This window comes from Antechinus flavipes, chromosome 4 (genome assembly GCF_016432865.1).
Source record: "Antechinus flavipes isolate AdamAnt ecotype Samford, QLD, Australia chromosome 4, AdamAnt_v2, whole genome shotgun sequence".
Taxonomy (NCBI): Eukaryota; Metazoa; Chordata; class Mammalia; order Dasyuromorphia; family Dasyuridae; genus Antechinus; species Antechinus flavipes.
Genome location: NC_067401.1, coordinates 204,671,299 through 204,694,215, shown reverse-complemented (window position 1 = coordinate 204,694,215; position 22,917 = coordinate 204,671,299). Strand labels below are relative to the sequence as shown.

Below are 22,917 nucleotides of genomic sequence, written 5' to 3'. Positions count from 1 at the left end.
TGGCATTAATCTTGTCTAATTTGGAAAAGCCCTTTACTTTGTATGTTGATGAATGGCAGAGCCAAGCATTACAGGTCTTTACTTAGTACCTTGGACCTGATCCCAGGCCCATTGCTTATTTCTCAAAACAACTTGACTCAGTGTCCTCAGGGTGGCTCTCCTGCCTTATAGCACTGGCTGCTATAGCTCTTCTAATGGAGGAATCCTTTAAAGTCACCCTGGGCCAAGGATTGATGGTTTTGACTCCCTATTAGGTTCAGAATTATTTGGAAGTCAAAGATCAACAGTGACTTGCTAATGGGAGGCTTAGCAGGTATCAGACTCTCCTGTTAAACACCTCTGATTTGAGAGTGTGTCCTACTCGCCACCCTAATACCCTGTTCTCCTACTGCACTCAGTCAGGTGATATCATACACAATTGTAAAGAAGTCTGTTGACTCCAGTCCTCCTGCCTTGAGGGATATTCCTCTCACAACTCAGATGGTGAAGGGTTTACTGATGGGTCCAGTTTTCTTAAAAATGGGAAAAGGAAGTCAGGTTACTCTGTGGTGAGCCACAATAGCACTTTGGAGGCTAAACCACTCCCCCCGGGATTTCTGCTCAGAAGGCTAAAATCATTGCTCTCACCAGAGCTTTAGAATTGGGGAAAAGCCCCCCAATCCCTTGTGAAACTGATTTTCACTGGTCACAAGCTAAGAGAAATACTTACACAAGTCTCCCCAGCTCTTTACCTAATGACAATGGTCCATCCAGTCTTCACCTCTCAAATGACCCAAGCTGTGGGTGAGGCACTTACAATTGATTATCCCTACTCTGTCTGTTATCCTTTCTAGCTAATGCTTAATGCCTTTTCAACATTATAGTTCATATACCCTAAGCTACCTGAGCACTTCTTTCACTGTGTATGACACCACTGTTCCATCCACTGCCCTTACTCCTTTGAGAAGACAAAAGTGGGGATTTGGGGAAGATGCTATTTGGTATTTAAGGAAAGACACAGCAATGCTAGTTCTCTGGATTGGATATTCAAATGTCATTCCCTTTATATTTGAATTCCTCTCTTTGGCAGCTTGAAGAATTTGCTCCTTGTCATTAAATGAACAAATTACACTCCTGAATGTCTTAGAATTTGTAGAACAGGTTTTGTCTTTAAGGAAACATCCATGGTCTGAACAGTTTTTCTGTATTATTTCCTGCATTTTGCTGTTCAAGTTTTTTTTTTTTAATTTTTCACATTTTTCTTGTGTAAGTCTCTGTGCCATGATTTGCGTTTCTGTATCACATTTTCAAAATAAATGACTTTGGTTTGTACAAAATTTATGTGTACTTTGCAAATGATTACGTTTAACAGCTAAAATGGAAATATATTTTGCATGATGTCACATTTATAATGAGTATTATATTGCTTGACTTCTCAGTGGGCAGGGAAAAGGGTAGAAGGAGAGAGAAAAATTGAAACTCAAAAATATATGATTTATAGTCATAGTTTTCCACATATATCACCCGAATGGGAGATAGGTTCCCATTTGTAAACATAGAGATTTTTGTTTCCACCTGTAAAAGCTATAAGCATGTTTAATTGTCTTTCAGGATGTCCTGCTGGGGGGGGGGCAGAGCCAAGATGGCAGAGCGAAGCCAGGAAGCTGCTTGAGTTCTCCCAATTTCTCTTAAAAACTATATGAAACCAAACTCCCGAACAGCGTCTGTAATGACAGACCCTACAAAGAGATGGAATGAAACACTTTTCCAGCTCAAGATAGGTTGGAAAAACTTCAAGAAAGATCAGTCTCATGGGGGTGAAAGATTGTATGCAGGAAAGCCAGGGAGAGGGTCTTAATAACAGCAGATCAGCAACTGAAACTTTCTGCCCTTGCTCATTTTGCAGAACAGCATCACAACAAACCAGTAAGGCATCCTCTAATCTTAGCACAGAAGACAAGTCAAAAACTGCAAGCCAGAGAAACCAGGCAACAACAGGTGGGACTAGGTCAGGCTGTCTTCAGCACTGTGATCATATGATGTCAGCCAACAAAGGGGTTCCTGGGCGCAAAACCAAAGCTCAAAAGTGTGCAACAAGCTTGGGAAAGTGCCCTCTGTGTTGCAGGAGCAGAGTTTGACTTTATTGACTTTAAAAGTCATAAAATAGGCAAAAGAAAGAAAGAAAGAAAAAGGAAGGAAGGAAGAAAGGAAGAAAGAAAATGAGTGAGAATCAAAAAAGAACCTTGAACATAGAAAGCTATCATGATGACAAGGAAGATCAAAACACCAACTCAGAAGAAGACAAAATGTCCATATGCACAACCTCAAAGGGGTATATGAATTGGTCTCTAGCCCAAAGAGCTTTCTCAAAAGAGCTCATAAAGGAGTTAAAAAATCAAATGTGAAAAGAAAAAGAAAAATTGGGAAAAGAAATGAGAAGCATGCAAAAGAGAGTCAACAGTTTAGAAAAAGAAAACAATTCTTTAAAAAATACCATTAGTCAAAATGAAAGATAAATTCATTGAAGAGATCAATTCCTTAAGAATACAATTGACAGAAGGGGATTGGAAAAGCTTTCTTCAATCTTTTGCTTTTGCTTTGTTTTATGTGGCATAAGATAAAGATTCTTTTTGCCAGAGGCTGGAAGATATTTTTTGAATGCTTCTATAAAGATTGTAGGATGCTCTCAAACACATGTATGGTAACATATGAATAAATATGAGTTACATTCTGAGATTTCTTAGAGTAAATTGGATGGGGCCACTATGAGTCAAAGACAAGTATTGTTTAGGGTTAATCTGCTCTGCATAAGCCTAAAGCCTGTTTTGCAGAGCTCTGGATAAATCTTTATCATTATTAAAATGTGAGAAGACTCAAATACTTAAGTATCAAGGGATGAAGTAATGAAAAATTGATCTGATATTCAAAAGCACTTCCATAGTCTTCTAATTTAGTATTTTTTTTTGTAATACAGAGGCAGATTTAAATGAGCACATCATCATTCCACCAGAAACACAGTAGAAGCTTTATAGATACACTGAAGAGAACTGACATCCCCAAATGAACAGGACTATTTCAAATTGTCATGACAAGGTTCTTTGGATGTTAGCAACTGATGTGAGTGCAGGATGAAGTAGTGAGTGAAATGAGTAGGGCCAGGTAAGTTCAAGCTTACAGCATGCAATTGACTTTATTTCTTACAGCTTTCCTTTATACCATAAGCATGTCTTCCTCTATTATACAATCACACAGTTGTCATAAAATCACAGAAATTATAGCTAAGGAAATAATTTCCTTATTTTATTAGTCCTGGTTTTTTTTCATTCCTTTAAAGGGGCTCCTATTCACTAGATAAAGTACATTTTGGTCATGTCAACCTTCTTATTTCTAATGATCTGAGGATGGATCACCACCTGTGGAACAGGCCTTGCTATGTCCCCTAAAGTTTCCCAAGTGAACTTGCCTTGCTTCAATCTTCCAAAGGACTTATAGAGGACTCTCCACTTCTCCTCCCTTTTAATTTTTTAATCACAGTTCATGCAGGTCAGTCATGATTGGTTTCAACAGGATTATCATTATTCTAGGAGAACAAGGAAGATAAAGCAAATTAAAATAAAAACAATATATATGATATGGCATAAAAGATTGTAAGAAAGACTTTATAAGACTTGTCAAGGCCAGTTTCCCAGCTGATAACTCATATCTGAACTTCTTTGGCTTATTTACTAACAGTTGACATGGCCCAAATGCATTTTTGAGAAAGGATATTTAAAAAAATGAAAATAAATAACAGGATGAACCTTGACTAATACAACAAATAAATATCATAACCTTAGTTATATTTTCTGTAGTTTTCTGGCATTTATGTAATGTATAACAAAGAAAAAATATGCTTATGAAAATTACATTTTCATATGTATCCAGATGTCTCTGATACTTTTTATTCCCATGCTTTTAAACCCAAGGCTGAGAAGAGAACAGTTACTTAAAAAACATTTCTCCTTGGATGACTGGTTACTTTGTAGTACTAACTTCTCATTCCACCAATGGCTGATGGGTTTGATTGAGTTTCAGGCACATTCTGAGCAGCCCATTGCTAATATCCCATTGTTGGGTTTCTCTTGTTTAGAACCTGATTGTTAGGCCTTGGATAGTTCCCTGTCTCGGGCTCAGTTCCTGACAATGGGAGTTACACCAGGGATACTCTATCCAGAGGGCTGAACTGCTGCAAGAATCAAGAAATTGAAGGGTTCCCTAAATATATCTTGGATAAAGGATTGGTTATTGAACTGATCAAGGAGGAGGAGGAGGCCTCCTTGGAGCCAGGCAAGATGTTTGGGATGGCATTAAAGGGCCTTGAATCCATAATGCACAAAAGGGATTAAATGATATTGCTGAAGCATAATGCATTTGAGTGGAGCATTCCCTACTCCAAAATATTTGGTGGCTCCCTATTGTCCTTAGAATTAATTATCAAGTCCAATGTTTAGTATTTGAAGGTCTTCATAACAAGACCTGAGATACCTCTCCAGAATTTTGATTATTTATTAAATCTTTATTAAAAATATAATCACCAGATATCACAAGTAGCTGCAACAGGATGAGCTTTCAGTTATTTTTTGATCTGAGGACTGTTCCAACTAGCCTTCCCCACTCCTTCCCTTAATCTAGATTAGTTTCAGTAAAGTATTATCATTCTAGCTTGGAAATACTGCTTCAAGGTGTAGTAAGACAAAACCAGAGATTAGCATAAAAGGAGAAAATTAACCCAGATTGAGTCATATAGAATATGTGGATACAGTATCAAATGCCAGATCAGTCAGATCATTCAATCTGACTGAAATGACTGGTATAGGATCCAGTCATGTTATAGTTAATAAGTTCAAATAGGGATCCTTTGTTTTCTTTGCCTATAAAAAGACAATCTTCATTTAGGTTCTGTTGAAGGAGGTCTTTTCTTGTACTAAATTTGCCTAGTGTTCCACATCTCTTCTGAATTGTAAATGGTAGCTACCGTAATTCTTTTACATATATTAAGTATAAGATAGTGACAAAGATTTCATAAGTAAAATATTCAAATACAAAATACATATTAGTTTATATTTATATCATATATTTATAGATTATGCTTTTGAATAGGCATTATATTTAAATATTTTAAAAGTATTGACCAATGAAATTTGCGCAGTTATTACTTACAGTGAGTGGCAATCCATAGCCAGCAATAAATTCCTTAAGGAAATTCTTAGCTCTGTCAGTGGAGTCTGCATGAATGAAAGAGGAGGCTTTTATTCTTCCAGAATCTTTAATTGGATTATAGAAGGTAGGCAGAGTTTCAATAATAAAAATATCAATAACAAAACAAACATAATAATTGATACAATATTTTGGTGAGTGCAACCAGCAAATTTCCAAATAGTCTCTGTGGTAGATAGCAGATGTAGTTATTACCCACTAATTAACTAACTAATTTGATGGCTAAGCTCATTAGGAGATAAAATAATGATTATTTTCCCCAAAAGGGCAAATTTGGAGCAGTCATTTCATCCCCTCACTTCCAAAATAGTTCTCCCACTTAGCTCTTTTGAATCAGAGTGGGAAAAGGGGAGAACACAAATTTCTTTTGGTTCCCTCAAGTGGCCATCTACGGAAACCATCACATTGTCCTAATAGAGGGAATATGATTTATCGAGGCAGTCATCTTTTTTCTTTTTTATAGTTTCTGATCTTGGAGGATGGTCAGATACTAAAGGTGGATGGGGTTCACTGATGTATGGATACATAAATGAGAATGGAAGTGGGAGTCTGAAGGTTGGTAAGGGAATGGAAATAGAGGGGAATAAGCATTTCTTAAGTATTTACTAGGTTCCAGGTACTGTGCTTAGCACTCTCTATATATGATTTCATTGGACTGAAAGGACCATTCATCCAGAAAAATAGGCCTACAGGTCATTTCCTTTGGTAATGTCCTAATAAGGATTGTACAAGTCTTAAACTTTAGAAGTTTGAGGAATATAATAATTTCTCAGAGAAATCATTATGGATATGGGCTTCAGGATTCCTGCTGCTTTTCATGTTAGACTAAAGTCATGTACTGCACCAAATGTATATTTATGATCCATAAATTTGACTGCAGTCTTGTTATCAGCAACAATGTATGCATAATGAAAGCAACAAGTCTAGCAAATTGGGCAGAGCAGACATAGGAGAACAAAGAAACTTCTGATAGATTACGAAGGACCGACATAATACTCTGTGATTAAGAGTCCTTTATAGTCTTCTGATCCGACCAAGAAAAGCTGAGAATTAGACTTGTGGGATTATAACTTATAGATCCAAAGTTTAATTTTAGAAATAAAAAGATATGAAAAATAGTATTAAAGTAACCTTTCATTATGAAATATTAAACAAGATTTAAAAAAATTATCTGCTACAAGATAAAAAGTAGATGTGCTCAGTTCAATAGACACAGATCCAATGTCTGATAAATCTAAGAATGTCACTGTAGAGACAATCTTTAAAGGAATAACAAATGACCATGAGACCCAAATTTCACTTTAATGTTTTTCTTTTTCTGCTATGAAATTACTTTTTAATTCGCACTGGAAATCTGACGATCTGTATCATTATTCTGATGATGCTCAAGATTTTGAAAAATGCAGAGCCAGATCAACATGGACCAGGTATCAGAATTGAGCACAAAAAATTAGGACCCACAAGTGTATAACTAGTCAATGCCTGATCCAACATGCAGGCAACATGGGTCCAATTCAGAGCTTAAGTGGCCCAGACGCAATCACAATAGGGAAAAAAGCCCTACCACATGAAACGGTTATTGCCCAACAACCAAAGGAACAAAAACAAGAGAAAAAGGAACTGTGAAGTAAAGCATCAGGAACGTTGCAGGAGGCATACTATCACTGTCATTAACAAGATTTTGTTGGTGTCTGTCAGGTTCACAAGGAGAAAAGGATTCCATTCTGAGATCAGGATTATGAAAGGAGAATGAGACAGAGTAGGAGTCAAAATTTACCTAGTACAAGTCCTCAGAAGGGTAAGTAAGCCAAAAGCCAGAGATTCTTGATGAAAATTAGAGTTTTTCATAGTCATTACATCTAGCACCAAGAATAATTTACTCATGCCATATGTTTATGGCATGAGTTTGGCCAAACAAAATCTTATTGCAAAAATAGAAGTTTGGAGATGTGAGTTAACAAAAGAAAACAGAACATGATGAGGTAGCTTTAATAGAGAGAAATCCAAGAGATAAAAGAAGAAAAAATTCAACTAGAACCTCTGAGAAAAGAATGTCATTGTTATAACATTCATAAAATATTTAGAAGAAATGAAATTGGACACCAAAAATGTGGTTTTAAAAGAAATATCAACTAAAATGAAAAGAATGGTAATTAAAATTAGTAGCTTAGAAAAATTGATAGTAACTTCTATATAACAACTGAACCTTGAAAAATTAGAATAGACTGAACAGAAAGCAAACAATAAAACAATTTTTAAAAAATGAAGAGACAAAAAAATGTCCAAAAACCTACATGAAAAGCACATCAGAGAAAGAGAATCTAAAAATCATCACCAATCCTGACCAATTCTTGTTAGAATCCTAGTGATAACTCAGTGGAGATGTTATGGGCCAGAACTTGAGTTCACACATTAGAGCAAATCCTCACAAGGTGTTAAGTCACTAATATTGATAGAAACAATGCTTGTATTTGCACCTTTAAGAATTTACACATTAGCTCAGGCATTGGAGTTCACAAGTATGGGAGATTGAATCAAATCAGATTAGCAGGTTTCTGAAGGGGCTCATTTGAAACAGGTATACATAAATCCATCAATATGGAAGGCATTACACATAATTACATAAAATACATAAACACATAGCAATATAACACAGACTAGTAGTAATGTAACAAATAACATGAATCAACATGAGAATTTATACATGTCCATAAGTCCTAGAAATAGTCCAAAAGGAGTCCATTGTTCATTAGTTCATGTGCCAGGAATTCAATAATTCCTGTTAGCTTTGAAGTACTGCAATAGTCTCATTCACAATTTTTCATCTCAAGGAATCCATTAATTCTTGTTGGTTTTCAAGAACTGAAAGAGTTCATCTTGTATTAGGGAATCCAATGATTCCTGAAGGTTTTGTTCTTAGGTCTTCTCCTTTGCTTCCACTTTTAACAGTCTCATTGTCAGCCATACTCTTTCAGTGTCAGATGTTTCTTAAATCTTCTCCTTTGTTTTGAGGTTTTTCTCTTTTTCTGTTTCTCTCTGATGGACAAGGTGAATATGGCTCGCTGGCACCCATCTGATTCCTTCTCCATCTGTCGAAATACAGCAAACCCTCTTCCCCAAGCAGTTAACCTATCTGGTCCCTTCCATTCACTACTTTCTGGATTTCTCCACATCACTGGCAATTATCTAAAGATAGTGGAGCTGCTCGCACTGGCCACTGCCCTTCTGGTGGGTTATAAAACCTATCTGCTGGAGCCAGTGCATCTTTATCAACAATTAAAAAATTAATGGTATGAAGAACTAAATTTAGAAGTTCTCTAGGGTTACCCGTGGCTCCCCCTTTCTTTTGTTTTTGGAGGAGCGTCTTAATGTCTCTGTTTCTTCTCTCTATGATTGCTTGACCTTGAGGATTAAAGGGTATGCCAGTGGTGTGTAAAATCTTATTCAGTGCACAAAAGTATTCAAAATGTCTAGAAGTATATGCAGGTCCATTATCTGTTTTTATTTCTTGTGGCACACCCATAATTGCAAATGCGTGGATGAGGAATTCAGTGACCACTCGGGCTGTTTCTTTTGCTATTGGTATCGCAAAAGTGAATCCTGAAAAGGTGTCTACTACAATGTGGATAAAAGACAGATGACCAAAAGATTTATAATGGGTCACATTCATTTGCCAGATTTCCTTGGGTCTCAAACCACGAGGGTTCTTCCCTGGAGGGAGCGTAGGAGTATGGAAAGGAAGGCAAGCTGTACAGCTTTTTACTATGCTTCTAGCTTCCTCTTTTGTTATCCCATATTGTAAACATAAAGCTCAAGCAGCCTGATGGTATTTAGAATGGGATTCCTGGACCTCTTGAAATAAAAGAGTACTGGCTAACATAGTTAAAAGGCTATCTGCCTTTGAATCTGGTAATTGTAGAAGGAAATTTGAGGCAAGTTTCTCTGATAATGTCTCATTTCTCAAAATATAGAGAACTGAATCAAATTTAAGAAAAATAAGTCATGCCCCAATTGATAAATTATCAAAAGATATGAACTATACCCAAAGAACTATAAAGTTATGAATATCCTTTAACCTAAAAACACCACTACTAGGCATAAATACCAAAAGAGACCAAAAAAAAAAAAAAAGGAAAGGAAAATGACCTATATGTAAAAAAAAAAAAATATTCAGGACAAAGAAAAGGAAGTTGAGGGGATGTCTATCAATTAGAGAATGATTAAATAATCTGTGATATGTGATTATGATGCAATATTATTTTTCTGTGGGAAATGATGATCAGAATGCTCTCAGAAAAAAACCTGGAAAGTCCTCCATGAACCCAAGTAAAGTGAAATGTACTGCGTACAAAGTAATAGCAATGTCCTGGGATGATCAATTGTAAATGACTTTGCTATTTTCAGCAATATAATGATCCATGACTGTTCTACAGTACTTATGATGAAAAATCCTATCCATACCCAGAGAAAGAATTGATTATGTTTGAATATAGATTGAAGTGTCCTCTCTCTCTTCCCCTATCCCTTCTTTCCTCTTTCCTTCTCTCCTTCCCTCCCTCTATGAATTCTCGGAGAATGAGCTAAAGCTTTAGGACTCTCTTTTTTCATTATTAGTGATCATGTGATTCCTACCTATTTGTTGCATATCTTTCCTAACAAATTTATTTTTTAAAAAGAAAAGAAAAGCTGATATATTTCATTTACAACTAAAGAGAGCAATGTATCTCATCATCACTTGAAGAAGGTGGGGAAGGTGGGGAAGGTGGGGCAGTTCTGTGGAAACTCATTTGTTTAGTATCCTTGGACAAGTTTATGTCAAAAACTCTGCTCACATGGAAATAATTGCTGGTAGAGGAGTAGGTGTGGTTTCTGGATATGCCCAGAGGGGTCCGGATCCTGAGACATAATTTGAAAGAAAAAGGAGAAAATTAAAATAAATCTCTATACTGGTTTCCAAAGATAGTTTAATTAGTGTCTGCCCTTCTGGATGGCCCAGGGACCATGTCCCAAAGGATAGTAGAATCTTCAGATCCTCCAAAGTGATGATAATTAAAACCTTTTGGACACAATAGGAAGGCTGAGCTGTTCCTCCAGTGCGAGGTAGGTGAGAGTTCTCAGGGTCTACACACCACATAATTCTTATTCAGTAGTTAGGTCACTTTTTGTCATTGTTTTCTTGATAATAAGAACAAAACTCCTTTCTGTAGTTTTTATGCATTTGAATTACATTTTGATGGTTATTTCCAAAATCAAAGGTATTGTGTTCTCTTTGTTTTTTTTAATCCAGACAAAATTTATCATCAATCCTTGTAGGAGGATCTGACAAGGAAGGAGAAATCCCAGAATTGAAAGCCATCTTTTCCTCTCCTTCTACATCTTTCCTTAACTCAAGCCCCCTTGATTGCCCTCTACCTTATTCCTTCTCCACTCCCTTCTTCCTTCCCAAGAGTGTTATGGCAAGGAGAGAAGAGAGAACATGAGATGTAGAAGGGAACTCTCATGCAGAGCTTTTGAGAATTTTTCTGGATCAGAAGATGGATAAAATTATCAGAGTTCTCAAGAAAGTGCAGGAATAACTTAGGATATTTGAGTCAACACTATGTCCTTCCTCTCATCACTCCATCCAATTGTACCCTCTTATTTTCTTTCTTTCTGCTCTTACCTTAGCTGTTTCTAAGAGAATCAAGCACTGGCTTGACTTCCATATTGTAATCCACTGTACCCATTTCATCATTTGTCTGCTTTTAGTGTGTGTGTGTGTGTGTGTGTGTGTGTGTGTGTGTTTTTTGGTTCCCATAACTGTGTTTCATTAAATTGTGACTGCTTCCTTGTTTCCTCCTGCTGATTCTGGTCTTTCCTAATGAGCACTCAAAGACCCGGGTATATATTTCATAATTTCATAAATTAACATTTTCCAGTTCATTCAACTTATTTTAGAGGTTTCATTCCCTAAAATTCTACAGCCCTTACATATTGTGATTTGTCAACTAGGTACATGTCAATCACAAAATTCTTTGACTATTAATAGTGCATTATTTCCTCTTTCCCCCCAATTCCTAAAGAAAGATGAAAAAGCAGTTTGATTCTTAAATCAGAGCTATGAAGAAGAAAGAATTATTATATCAGTTTCATTGAATGTCTGGAAACCAATGCCTTGAGTTTCCAAGAGAAGACATTTTTAAACAGAACATTTCTTTTCTATATCAATTCAGTCCCAAAGTAGATAATCCTAGACTCAGAATGTGAGAGTAACATTAGCACCATGATTTTAGAGTTACAAGGCATCTTGGAGATCATGGAGTTCAGCTCCACTTTTCAGAGCAAAATCTTACCTGAGCCCACAGAACAGGTATCAGATTCTAAAGTCACACAATAAGCTTTTTAAATAATGATCAATGGGTTAAGAATGGATTTCTTTTAGGCAAATACCTAAGAAAATGAGAAAAAAATCTATATCATTGGACTGTTTTTAAATAAACAAGAATTAAAATTATTCACTCTTAAAGAGTGTTGCATTAATAAAATTCAAAAAAAGTTATTTTCTCTTAAAATGTGAAATGTTACAGAAAATCTTCATATTTAATTGAAAAAATAAGTGTTATCAGGGAAGGGGAGAATTACTACTAAGGTGATAGAAGTGAAGAATGAAGATTTATCATTCTTTTTCTACTTTTGAAATTCAAATAGTTCAAACAAAATGTTACATGTATCTGAAGAAATGTATTGAATAAATGCATGATGGGCATCCAAATGAGGCTTAGACTTGCTTGGGAGCACTAAAGTCCACTCCTATTGCAATATCCACATGACTTTTGCTCATCTACCTGTTGGATCACAAGAACTGGAGGGGTGTGTGTGTGTGTGTGTGTGTGTGTGTGTGTGTGTGTGCTTTAAAAGAATTTATTATTAAAAACAAATAGGAAAATAAAGGGAAAGGATTTGCCTTTGGTGGTTAAATCCCTTGAAAAAGCCATTTGCAGTAAGCACTTCCATGTTCTTTCTTCTCACTCTCTTCTTATAATTTAGTTTCAACTTCAACATTCCCTCAAAACTGCTCTCTCCAAAGTCACCACTGATCTCCTAGTTGCCAAATCCAATGGCTTTTTCTCACTCCTCACTCTTGACTTCTCTGCAGATTGTTGATCACCCTCTCCTTTATCATCTCTTTTCTCTCTAGGTTTTCAAGGTAGCATTTTTTCCTGTTTTTCTCCCTTCCATCTCACCAATTCTCTTGAACCTCCTTTGCTGGATCCTTCTCTACATGACTACACCTGTAGTCATGGGTTTTCCCCAACTATTCTTCCTAAGCCCTCTTTTCTTCTACACTCCTTCATTTGACGATCTTTTCAGTTCTCATGGATTTCATGTCACTCTATGCTGATGATTCTCAGATATACCTATCCTGGTATAACCTTCAATTTAACATTTCCAACTGCTTTTCAGGATATCCAAACTAAGTATATTCAAAATTCAACATTTTGTCTTTCCCTCCTCACCTTCTTTGTTTCCTATTACTGTAGGGGGCAATAGCAATCTCTAGTCACTAGGTAACATCCTGTCACAATCTATGGTAGAAGCCTCTCAATTTTACCTTTACAATCTCTTTCTCTCTTCTGACTCTGCCACCATTGTGGAACAATCTCACATCACATAACACCTGAATTATTGCAAATAGCCTACTAAGTGATGTCTGCCTCAAGTTTCTGCCCACTTTAATTCATCCTCTATTCAGCTCCCAAAGTAAATTCTTTAAAATGCAGATCTGTTTCTCTCTCTCTCTCTCTCTCTCTCTCTCTCTCTCTCTCTCTCTCTAGCTGTCTCTCTGTCTCTTTCTGTGTGTTTCTCTCTCTCATAACCTATCCTTCTTTTGTCTTTCCAATCTTCTTATGACTTACTTCCAAAAATTTACACTTTGAGCCAATGACACTGGTCTCCTGGCTATTCCATGAACTGGAACACTCCAACTCTTGACTTTAAACATTTTCTTTGGCCATCCCTTATGCCTACAATATTCTTCCTTCTCATCTCTACTTGCTGGTCCCTACTAAAATTTCATCTTCCAAAGAAAGACTTTCCTTACCCTTATTAATTAGTGCCTTTCCCTCACTTAATTATTTCTTGTTTATCCTTCTTATTTGGTTGCTTGTTGTATCCAATATTATATTATGACTTCATTAAGACCAGAGACTGTCTTTTGCATATAGAATAATGCCTGTCACAGAGAAGCAACTTACTTAATAAATGTTTACCCATTGACTGAGAAAATACATAGGAAAGTAGAATAGGACAGAGTAGGAAGGAAGATGATGACAAATATCAATTTCCATGTTTCACCTCTCCAGGTTTCCAACACTATATTTTCTCAGGCTGAGATTGTTTATGTCACCTCTTTCTTCAAAACTTTTCAGTAGGTTTTCCTTAGTGACAAACTGCTAGTCTTGGGAGTCAGGAAGGACTGATTTTATACTCCACTTAACTTTCTGTGATTATGGTGGTCACTTAACATCTAAAAGACTCAGTTTTTTTCCTTCATAAAATGACATGAATGCCAACAGAAGCTAACACGTAGTATTATTGAGAGGTTGAAATGATATGATGCATATGAAACTCTTAATTTTTATTATTTAAAATAAAAAAATTCATTTAAAACTTTAAATTCCAGTTTCCATCTTTTCCTCATCCCTCACTCCTCCTTGAAACTGTAAGCAATGAAACATAGGTTATACACGGATAATTATTTAAAACATTTTCATATTAGTCAATTTGTTTAATAAAATGAAAAGAAATTGAATGAAAGAATGAAATTCCAATGAAAGAAATTAAGGAAAAATAGCATGCTTCAGTCTATGTTCAGTCAATATCAGTTCTTTGTCTGATGGTGGATACTATGCTTCATCATTAGTCCTTTGGGATGGTCTTGGATCATTGTATTACTGGGAATAGATAAGTCAATCACAGTTTTTCATCAAACCATAATGCTGTTACAGTGTATAACGTCTCCTGGTTCTGTTTACTTCTCTAAATATCAGTTTTTGGAAGTCTTTCCAGGTTTTTCTGAAACTGTCCTTCATGTCATTTCTTAAAACATACACATATTCCATTACAACTATAAACCACAGCTTATTTAGCAATTCCCTAATTGATAGGCATCCCTTTTTGATTTCCAATTTCTAGCCACCACAAAAAGAGCTGTTATAAATATATTTGTATAAATATGTCCTTTCCCCTTCTTATAGATATCTTTGGGATAGAGATCTAGTGGTGGTATTGCTGGATCAAAGGTGTACATGGTTTCATAACATTTTGGGCACACTTCCAAATTGCTTTCTGGAATGATTGGATCAGTTTATATCTCCACCAGCAGTGCATTAATGTCCCAATTTTCCCACACCCCCTTCAATATTTTCCTTTTTTGGTCATATTAACCACTTTTATAGGTGTGAGTTGATACCTTGGAGTTGTTTTTGATTTGCAATTTTCTGATCAATAATGACTTAGAGAATTTTTTCATATAGACAAAACATAGTTTTGATTTCTTTGTCTGAAAAATGCCTGTTCATGTCCTGTGATCATTTATCAATTGGGGAATGTATTTTGTATTTTTTTTACAAGTTTGATTCAGTTCTCAATATACTTAAGTTACTCAATATTCTTAAGAAATGAGATCTTTTCAGTAATAGTAATAGTAATAGAAAAATTTCCTTTCCACTTTTCTGTTTTCTGTATAATTTTGATTGCACTGGTTTTGCTTGTTCAAAAACTTTTTGGTGATCAAAATTATACCCTGGCTCTCTGGATTCATGGTTGTTATTGGACCACATATCATGACCACATCATTGCCATTCTGTGCAGCGAAAATAATGAACCAGTGCTCTTTTGACTATAACATATTGCTACAATTGGCCTGTGCAGACATACCTTTTATGTATGTCATATATGCATTTTGACCTTAACTTGGTGAACTGCTATATGATATGAGAAGTTGATTTATACTGAATTTCTGCCATAGTGTTTTCCAGTCTTCTCTGCAGTTTTTTTTTCACATAATGAGTTTTTGTTCCAAAAGCTTGGATTTTTGGTTCTATTGTATGCCAGATTAATATGGTCATATACTATAATGTATTTGTACCGAATCTTGCTCAGTGATCTACCATTCTATTTCTTAGCCAGTACCAAGTTATTTTTGATAATTATCAGTTTATAAAACAGTTTCAGATCTTGTTTAAATTGCCTTCTTTTGCATTTATTTTTATTGATTTCTGGACATATTTGGGCTTTTGTTCTTCCAAATGGCTTTTGTTGCTTTATTTTTCTAACTTTATAAAATATTTTTGATAGGGGGAGCTAGATGTCTCAGTAGGTAGAGCACTAGTCCTGAAGTCAGGAAAACCTAAGTCTGGTCTCAGACACTTAACATATCATCTGGACCCTGGGCAAGTCACTTAACCTCAATTGCCTCAGGAAAAAAAAATTATAGCTTAATTGATATGGCCCTAAATTGATTAATTTAGGTAGAACTGTCCTTTTTATTATTAAATGCTTTTTAATGATTAAAGTATTTTAATATAGCCTATCACTTTATTTTAAATGATTGTTTAATAGTATTCATTATATAAGAATATTATTGGAAGGGAAAGAGACTTGAGTTTTCCTTTCCCACATATCACTTGATTCAATCTCAGGATCTAATGGATATTAATGTGTTTGTAAATACAGAAGGTAAAAAAAATATTGGCCCCACTCTAGGAGGCTTTCCTTTATTATCTTCCTCTTAGAAGTTTGCCTTGGTCTTAGGGAGCTGATTTATTCTTCATCCTGTGATAGTATTTCACTTCAGATTCACTGAAGGAACACATTCCTCTGCATATAGGGTTGGATTCCCCCTATCATGTTTTATATTTCATTTTACACCTCATTATCAATATGCTTTCTGTGATTAGATCCCCTGTACTTGGGCAGATTAATATTTCATTTTTCCATTGGAAAAAAGTGGTTCAGGTAATTATGTCTTGTCAATGTATTAATAATTTATCACCTGAGATTATATTCTCTATCCAATAGGGGAGAATGAAAAGGAAGGAGGAGTGTGGACCGAGAAGAGTGAATACTTTGAATAGCAATCCAGCCTCAGAAACTATGTGTTGCTGGGCAAATCACTTAACTTCTATTTGCCTCAGTTAACTAAATTATAAAATAGGGATAATACTATGTACCTCTTATAGTTGCTGTGAGAATTAAATCACATATCACAAATCACTTAGCATAGTGCCTAGAACATAATTGTGCTTAACAAAAGCTTCCTCTGTTTCTCCCTCCCTCTATTCCTTCTTTTATTTGATTTTCCATTATAATTTTGGTATATTTAAATTCATTCTGATCTTTCTCACTTGTTCTCAACCTTAGCCTTGGCAGATGCTGTTGATGGGCAATCAAACCACAGTGAAGGAATTCTTTCTTGTAGGATTGACAAATGACCCCGAGACCCAAGTTATTATTTTTGTTTTTCTGCTACTAACATATCTTTTAAGTGTCACTGGAAATCTGACCATCATTATTCTCACCCTGCTGGATTCCCACCTCCAGACCCCCATGTATTTCTTCCTCCGGAATTTCTCCTTTTTGGAAATTTCTTTTACAACTGTCTTTGTTCCCAAAATGCTAGTGAACATAGGAACTGGGAACAAGACCATTTCTTTTGCTGGATGTTTTACTCAATTTTTTTTTGCCATTTTATTGGGAGCAACAGAATTTTATCTTTTGGCTGCCATGTCCTATGATCGTTATGTAGCCATATGTAAGCCCTTGCATTATACAATGGTGATGAACAAGAGGCTTTGTCTCCAACTGGTCCTCAGCTCCTGGATCGCTGGCTTCATGGTTGTAATTGGACCACATATCATGACCACAAAGTTGCCATTTTGTGCATCCAACATCATCAACCATTACTGTTGTGACTATACCATATTGCTCCAGTTGGCCTGTGCAGACACACACTTCCTAGAGATGATTGAATTTGTTTTGGCTGTGGTGACTCTTCTCTTTACATTAGTACTAGTAATGATCTCCTATGCATATATCATGAAGACAATTATGAAAATCCCTTCTGCTCAGAAAAGGAAAAAGGCCTTTTCTACCTGTTCTTCTCATATGATTGTTGTCTCTCTTTCCTATGGTAGCTGCATCTTTATGTATGTTAACCCCTCTATGAAAGCAGCAGCAACTTTTAATAAGCAAGTTGCTGTGCTGAATACTTCAGTTGCCCCTTTGTTAAATCCTTTCATCTATACTCTAAGGAACCAGCAAGTAAAAAAAGCTTTCACAGATATGGTCAGAAAGATGAAGTTTTTCTCAATAAAGTGAAAATAATTGGAGGTACTTTCATTAAAAAAAGACCATAAAGAAAAATTGATAAGAGAATAGAGATATTCTCATGTGACTTGTGCAGAAATTGTTTTTCAGTGTTCAAAATCATAGGCTGTGCTATCCTGATTTTATCACTTTTGAATTCAAACACTCATTGAGTTGAATCCATGACCTGATTTGATTATTAAAAACCTTAGAAAATCTTTATTTTTTTCATTTCCTTATAAAAATAGCCAAACTGAATATATCATACAGTTTTTGAATATAGTTTCATTCTTCCTATGGTATCCTTAAGGAGTGAAGGGCATAATCATATCTGTCCAACAATTAATTGAGATAAAGTTAGATTGGTCTTTACAATCCATCATCTTATAATTAGGTGAATCATATATTTAGACATGGCAAACAAATTAGAAAAATTTTAGCCAACTTACTCTCTCATCCCTTATTTTACATATGATACAATTGAATCCCAAAGAATGACAAAGGCTAGCTATTCAAGTGTATCACTCACCTCTGGCTTCATTCCCCTATCACACTCATTACCAAGCTAGGTTCCCAAGAGTGGTGACTGGTAGGTGAAGTTTTAAGGATAACTATCATTACCATCCAGCCAGTAGAATAAATTAATTATTAACAAAGATATTTACTCAAATGGCACAGTTAGTTAAACAATTACAAACCTTCCTCTCATAAATATAAGGCACACACATAATGGAGGAGAGTATGCACAATGGAAAATGATAATGCATTAAAAATGTAGGAAGTATTTGTGACCACAGCCACATCTTCCTTTTTTCCTTTGGAAGTGTAGGGCCTCAATTTTTTTCATTAAAAAAAATTCAAACATAAATACAAAATAAGAATCATCAAATAGAAAAAGAAAACAAAGAAAAGGAAAACAAAACAAAATAAAACAAATAAAATGTCATGATCCTAGCAGATCATCAGGAAGTATTCAAACTATATCACAATAAATTTTCATTTTGAGAAAACATATATAATAATAGAAGACATATTCACAAATGTACATCTTTTCTTTGCTTCCTTTTAATTTATTCTTTTGTTCTCTGCTTTGCACTTTTTAAATTCTTTTTTTTCCCCCTTCTCTTCTGCCCCTCCCCCCTGCCCCATGCTGGCTATAGTTAAGCAGAGATATATTTGTGTTACATGTGTGTGTTCATGTGCATATGCTAATATATATATATTTATACATACATACTTGCACACACATACATCTATAGAAATACATATACAAACATATAAAAATATATTTTTATAAATATATAGATAGATAGGCATGTATCTAAAATAACATTAACACAGCTGACATATAACGTTGATTTCTCTCTTGATTGAATCTTTCATTTTAACTTTGTATAAGATCAATGATTACTAGTCCTACATTTTTCCTAATAAATTGTACTCTTGATCCTTGTTATTGTATGTGTATATATCTTATTTCCTATCGCTGCTTATCCCTCTACTTTAGTTTTACTTCTTAACTTGCTTTGCTATTACTTAACCTCCCCTCATCTATTTATCTCTCCCTTATCTTCCCCTCCCATTCTTTCTCTTCCTCTTTATCCCATTCTCATTAATCCACATTTCTTACTCTATTTTCATTAATCTAAACAATCTTCTGTACTCCATCTCATCCTATGCCACCTTTTTCTTCCTTCTGTAGCCTTTCTCATTAATTGACAAGCGAACAAAAATATTCTTATGTTGTTTGTGCAGAAATTGCTTTTCAGTGTTAAAAATAGTAGGCTATGGGGTCCCTCCCATTTTTTTTAACCTTTGAATTCAACATTCTGAGTCAAATCCATTACCTTTAATTATTAAAAATGTTAGCAAACTTTTTTTTCCATTTCCATATAGAAATAATGAATATTGATTATACTATAGATTTTTTGAATGTGGTTTCATTCTTGCTATAGTGTTCAAGGAGTTAAAGGCACATCCATTTCTGTCCAACAATTAAGTGAAGTAAAGTCAGACTAGTTTCTACAATCCATTATCTTATACTTAGTTGAATCGTAGTTTTGATTGCTCCCCTTTCTCCCAATCAAATTAGAGAAATTCAAGTCCAAATTTTTCTCATCCCTCATTTTATATATGATATAATTGAATTCCAGAGAATGAGAAAGGTTAGGTATTAAAGTATGTTACCTAACTCTGACCTCATGTCCCTATAACTCATATTAGTAAGCTGGGGTTCCCAAGAGGAGTGGCTGCTATGGGAGATTCTAAGGAAAACAACCACCTTAACACTCTAGATGTGGAGCTCCTCCCATGGTGCAGCCAGTAGAATAAATTAATTAACAAAAGCATTTATTCAAATGGCGTAGAAAATTAAACAATTACAAACCTTCCTCTCATAAATATAAGGCACACTCATGATGGAAGAAAATATGCATAAACTAAATGGAAAATGATAGTAAATTACAAATATAAGGAAAACACTTTTTGGCCAAGATTACACATTCTTTTTTTTTTCCTTTGGAACTCTAGGGACTTAATCTACTGTTTTTGTATTTCATATTTTTCTGAAATACATGTAGAAACAATTTTAACATTCATTTAAAAAAATGTATAGTACCAGATTTTCTTCCTCCTTTATCTTTCCTCTTCCTTGAGCAATTTCCTTATATGAAGCATATTTTCAAATTAGCCATGTTGCAAAAGAAAAGTGACCAAAAAATCCCCAAGAACGATAAAGAAAGTAAAAAAAAAAATATTGCTTTGCTCTATATGTATACTCCATCCATTCTTTCTTTGGAGATGTATAGCATTTTCTGTCATTGGAACTGTTTTGAATCATTGTATTGATAAGAATAGCTAAGTCATTCACAGTAGATTATCATATTATTGCTGTTATGTGTACATTATTAACCTGGTGCTGCTCACTTCACTTTACATAAGGTCATCTAAATCTTCCTGGATTTTTATGAAAGCATCGTACTCATCATTTCATATAGCACAATGGCATTTCATCACAGTTATGTAACTTAACTTGTTCATTCTTTAATTGATGAACATCACTTTAATTTCCACCACCAAATTCCTGGCCACCATAAGAAGAGATGGGTGCGTGCTGGTGTAACTTACATTAAACTGTGCTCCACTCTCACTCCAGGACAACAAAACTTTCCTGCTAACTTTTTATGTTTTCTTGGCCTGGAGAATTACTTCATATCATCTTTTTGTTGTGGATTCTGCTGCTCTAGAATTTGTTTAGTCATTATTTAAAGGTATTTGGAAAGGTTTGGAGGAGAGCTCAGGCAATCCCTGACTTTATTCTGCTATCTTGGCTCCATATCCACCTCATTTTTTCATGTATTTATTATTTCTATGATTTTTTTCTCTGGTGCATTAATTTTTAAAAACCTTGTTATTAAATCTTCATTTAGGTTTGTGTTTTTTGATTTTTATCCCTCTGAACTGATGGTTCATTTTATTATATTGATGGGATTCTGAGTGTTGCTCCCTCCTCACCCCAGCCCAAACCCCACAGAAATCTTTACAAACAGGCCAGCTTACTCCTGTCCCCAGACTAAAACGTAATCATTCTGTGACAGGTGCAGATCGACATGATCTTTAACTCTATCAGACATCTAGGTTAGACATACTAAGCATAGAGTAGAAATAGGCAATAAGAAAGTAGCACCAACAGGATGTAGGGACATTGAACCACAAGCTTCAATAAATCCTTCCCCTGACATGATACCTGCACACTATCCTTCTTTATTTCATTTTGGGTGAGTTTATGACAAAGTCAGACTAATTATAATATCATTACCATATGTTAATATACCTTGAGTGGGCTTTTCTGTATGCATTCTGGGTAACCACATGTGTAGTTCTCTCCCCATGTTAGCAAACTCCTCTTTAACATCAAAATTTATATATCTTTTGGTTTAATCAGATTCTATAAATACCTTTCTATTGCTTTGCTGGATTGTTAGTCCTTAATGAGCATAACCTGCTCTGAATATGTACATCTCAATAAATCTTAATAAATACCTATATTGGTTTGTAGATGATTTGAGTCCTGAATTTTTTCAAAGATAATTACCTACTTGATTACTTGCTTGAATCCCAACATTTCTTGTGCTCAAGGCAGCACCCAAGACTTTTACTTAGTTTCTCTCCAACTCAAAGTATGCCCCTTTTCTTCACTTTAACTGGTGTCCCACAATCACCTAGGAAAGTTTGGTCAGACTTCATGGGTCTTTGTATCAGACAAATTCCTTCTGGACGGAAGATGCTCTGTTTGGGAATTTTGTGTGAGCTCCTTCACTTGAGAGCTCCTGTACTCATTGTCTTCTTCCAATACAAGAATTTTGTGTGGAGATGAATAGCTTTGAGTGAGGATTTTTCAGGTTTATGGAATAATTGGACAGGGATTAAAAAAAACCCATAGAACTCATCACTAGGTTGTTGCCTACAAAACTGGGGAAAAATTGTTTTACAAGTGTTTAAAGGAGACACCATGTATATTACTGTATTAGAGCCTGACCCAAATACAATCTAGAGGATGAAGAGAGATAGTTTATCAATGATTCCCTTAATTGTAATTTTTAGGCTTGATCATTTTTGCTGCCACCAATGGAAATGAACTGAAGTCTCATATGTCCAGGCCTCCATGGTCCTCTCTCAAGATGCTACCCTGCAACAACAGTGCAGGATGTTTCTGGTCAAATTTACTCAAAGCAAAGGGGTTCCAGACAAAGAGGATGGAGAACAATCTGATTTCTTGACAATCCTCTCCTTACAACTTTCATAGCCTTTATTCCCCTCCACAGAAGCTGAGTAATTCACATTGGGAAGGTTGTAACCTCCTGTTTGACAATCCCCCTTACCCACCAAACCCCACTCTCACTGGTCCTCTGAACCTTTTCATCTTGAGCCAGACTTTATAACTTCCCAGCAATTCCTACTCTTCAGTCCCTCCCACATAAGAAGTGAGACCCTTTTTCTTCACCTCAAAAATTTGAATTAGTAACCCCATTTAAACTCTGTCATTTGAGGGAAGTAGCAGATTCTTGGGGAGGAACAATTAAGTTTAATGTGTCTTTCTCAATGTCTGTCCTTTCCCAAATTAAGGAAAAATTTGATCATTATTGTGAGTACTCCACCAAATTCACTGAGTACTTTAAAGCCATTGTCCTCTAAATTTATTTATTCTTGGGAAATACTAATATTATTTCTTCCTGCTGAACAATTGAGGAAAAAAGGGGAAGGTGGGACTTAGCCCAGAAATTTGGTGATGATTGTAATTCTAAGCTTTCAAAGAGGACCAAAATGACATCACTA

General features: G+C 35.3%; 1 protein-coding gene across 1 annotated transcript; it reads left to right on the top strand.

Annotated features, from left to right (window-relative positions):
- Positions 1–16,647: 16,647 nt before the first annotated feature.
- On the top strand, positions 16,648–17,595 carry LOC127561441 (olfactory receptor 2AP1-like). Its single transcript, XM_051996683.1, has one exon. The coding sequence runs from the start codon at positions 16,648–16,650 to the stop codon at positions 17,593–17,595; it is 948 nt and encodes a 315-aa protein (XP_051852643.1).
- Positions 17,596–22,917: the final 5,322 nt, after the last annotated feature.

Bases quoted from the DNA above. Each gene is read 5' to 3' on its own strand.
- LOC127561441 (XM_051996683.1), top strand. From the start codon at position 16,648: ATGCTGTTGATGGGCAATCAAACCACAGTGAAGGAATTCTTTCTTGTA.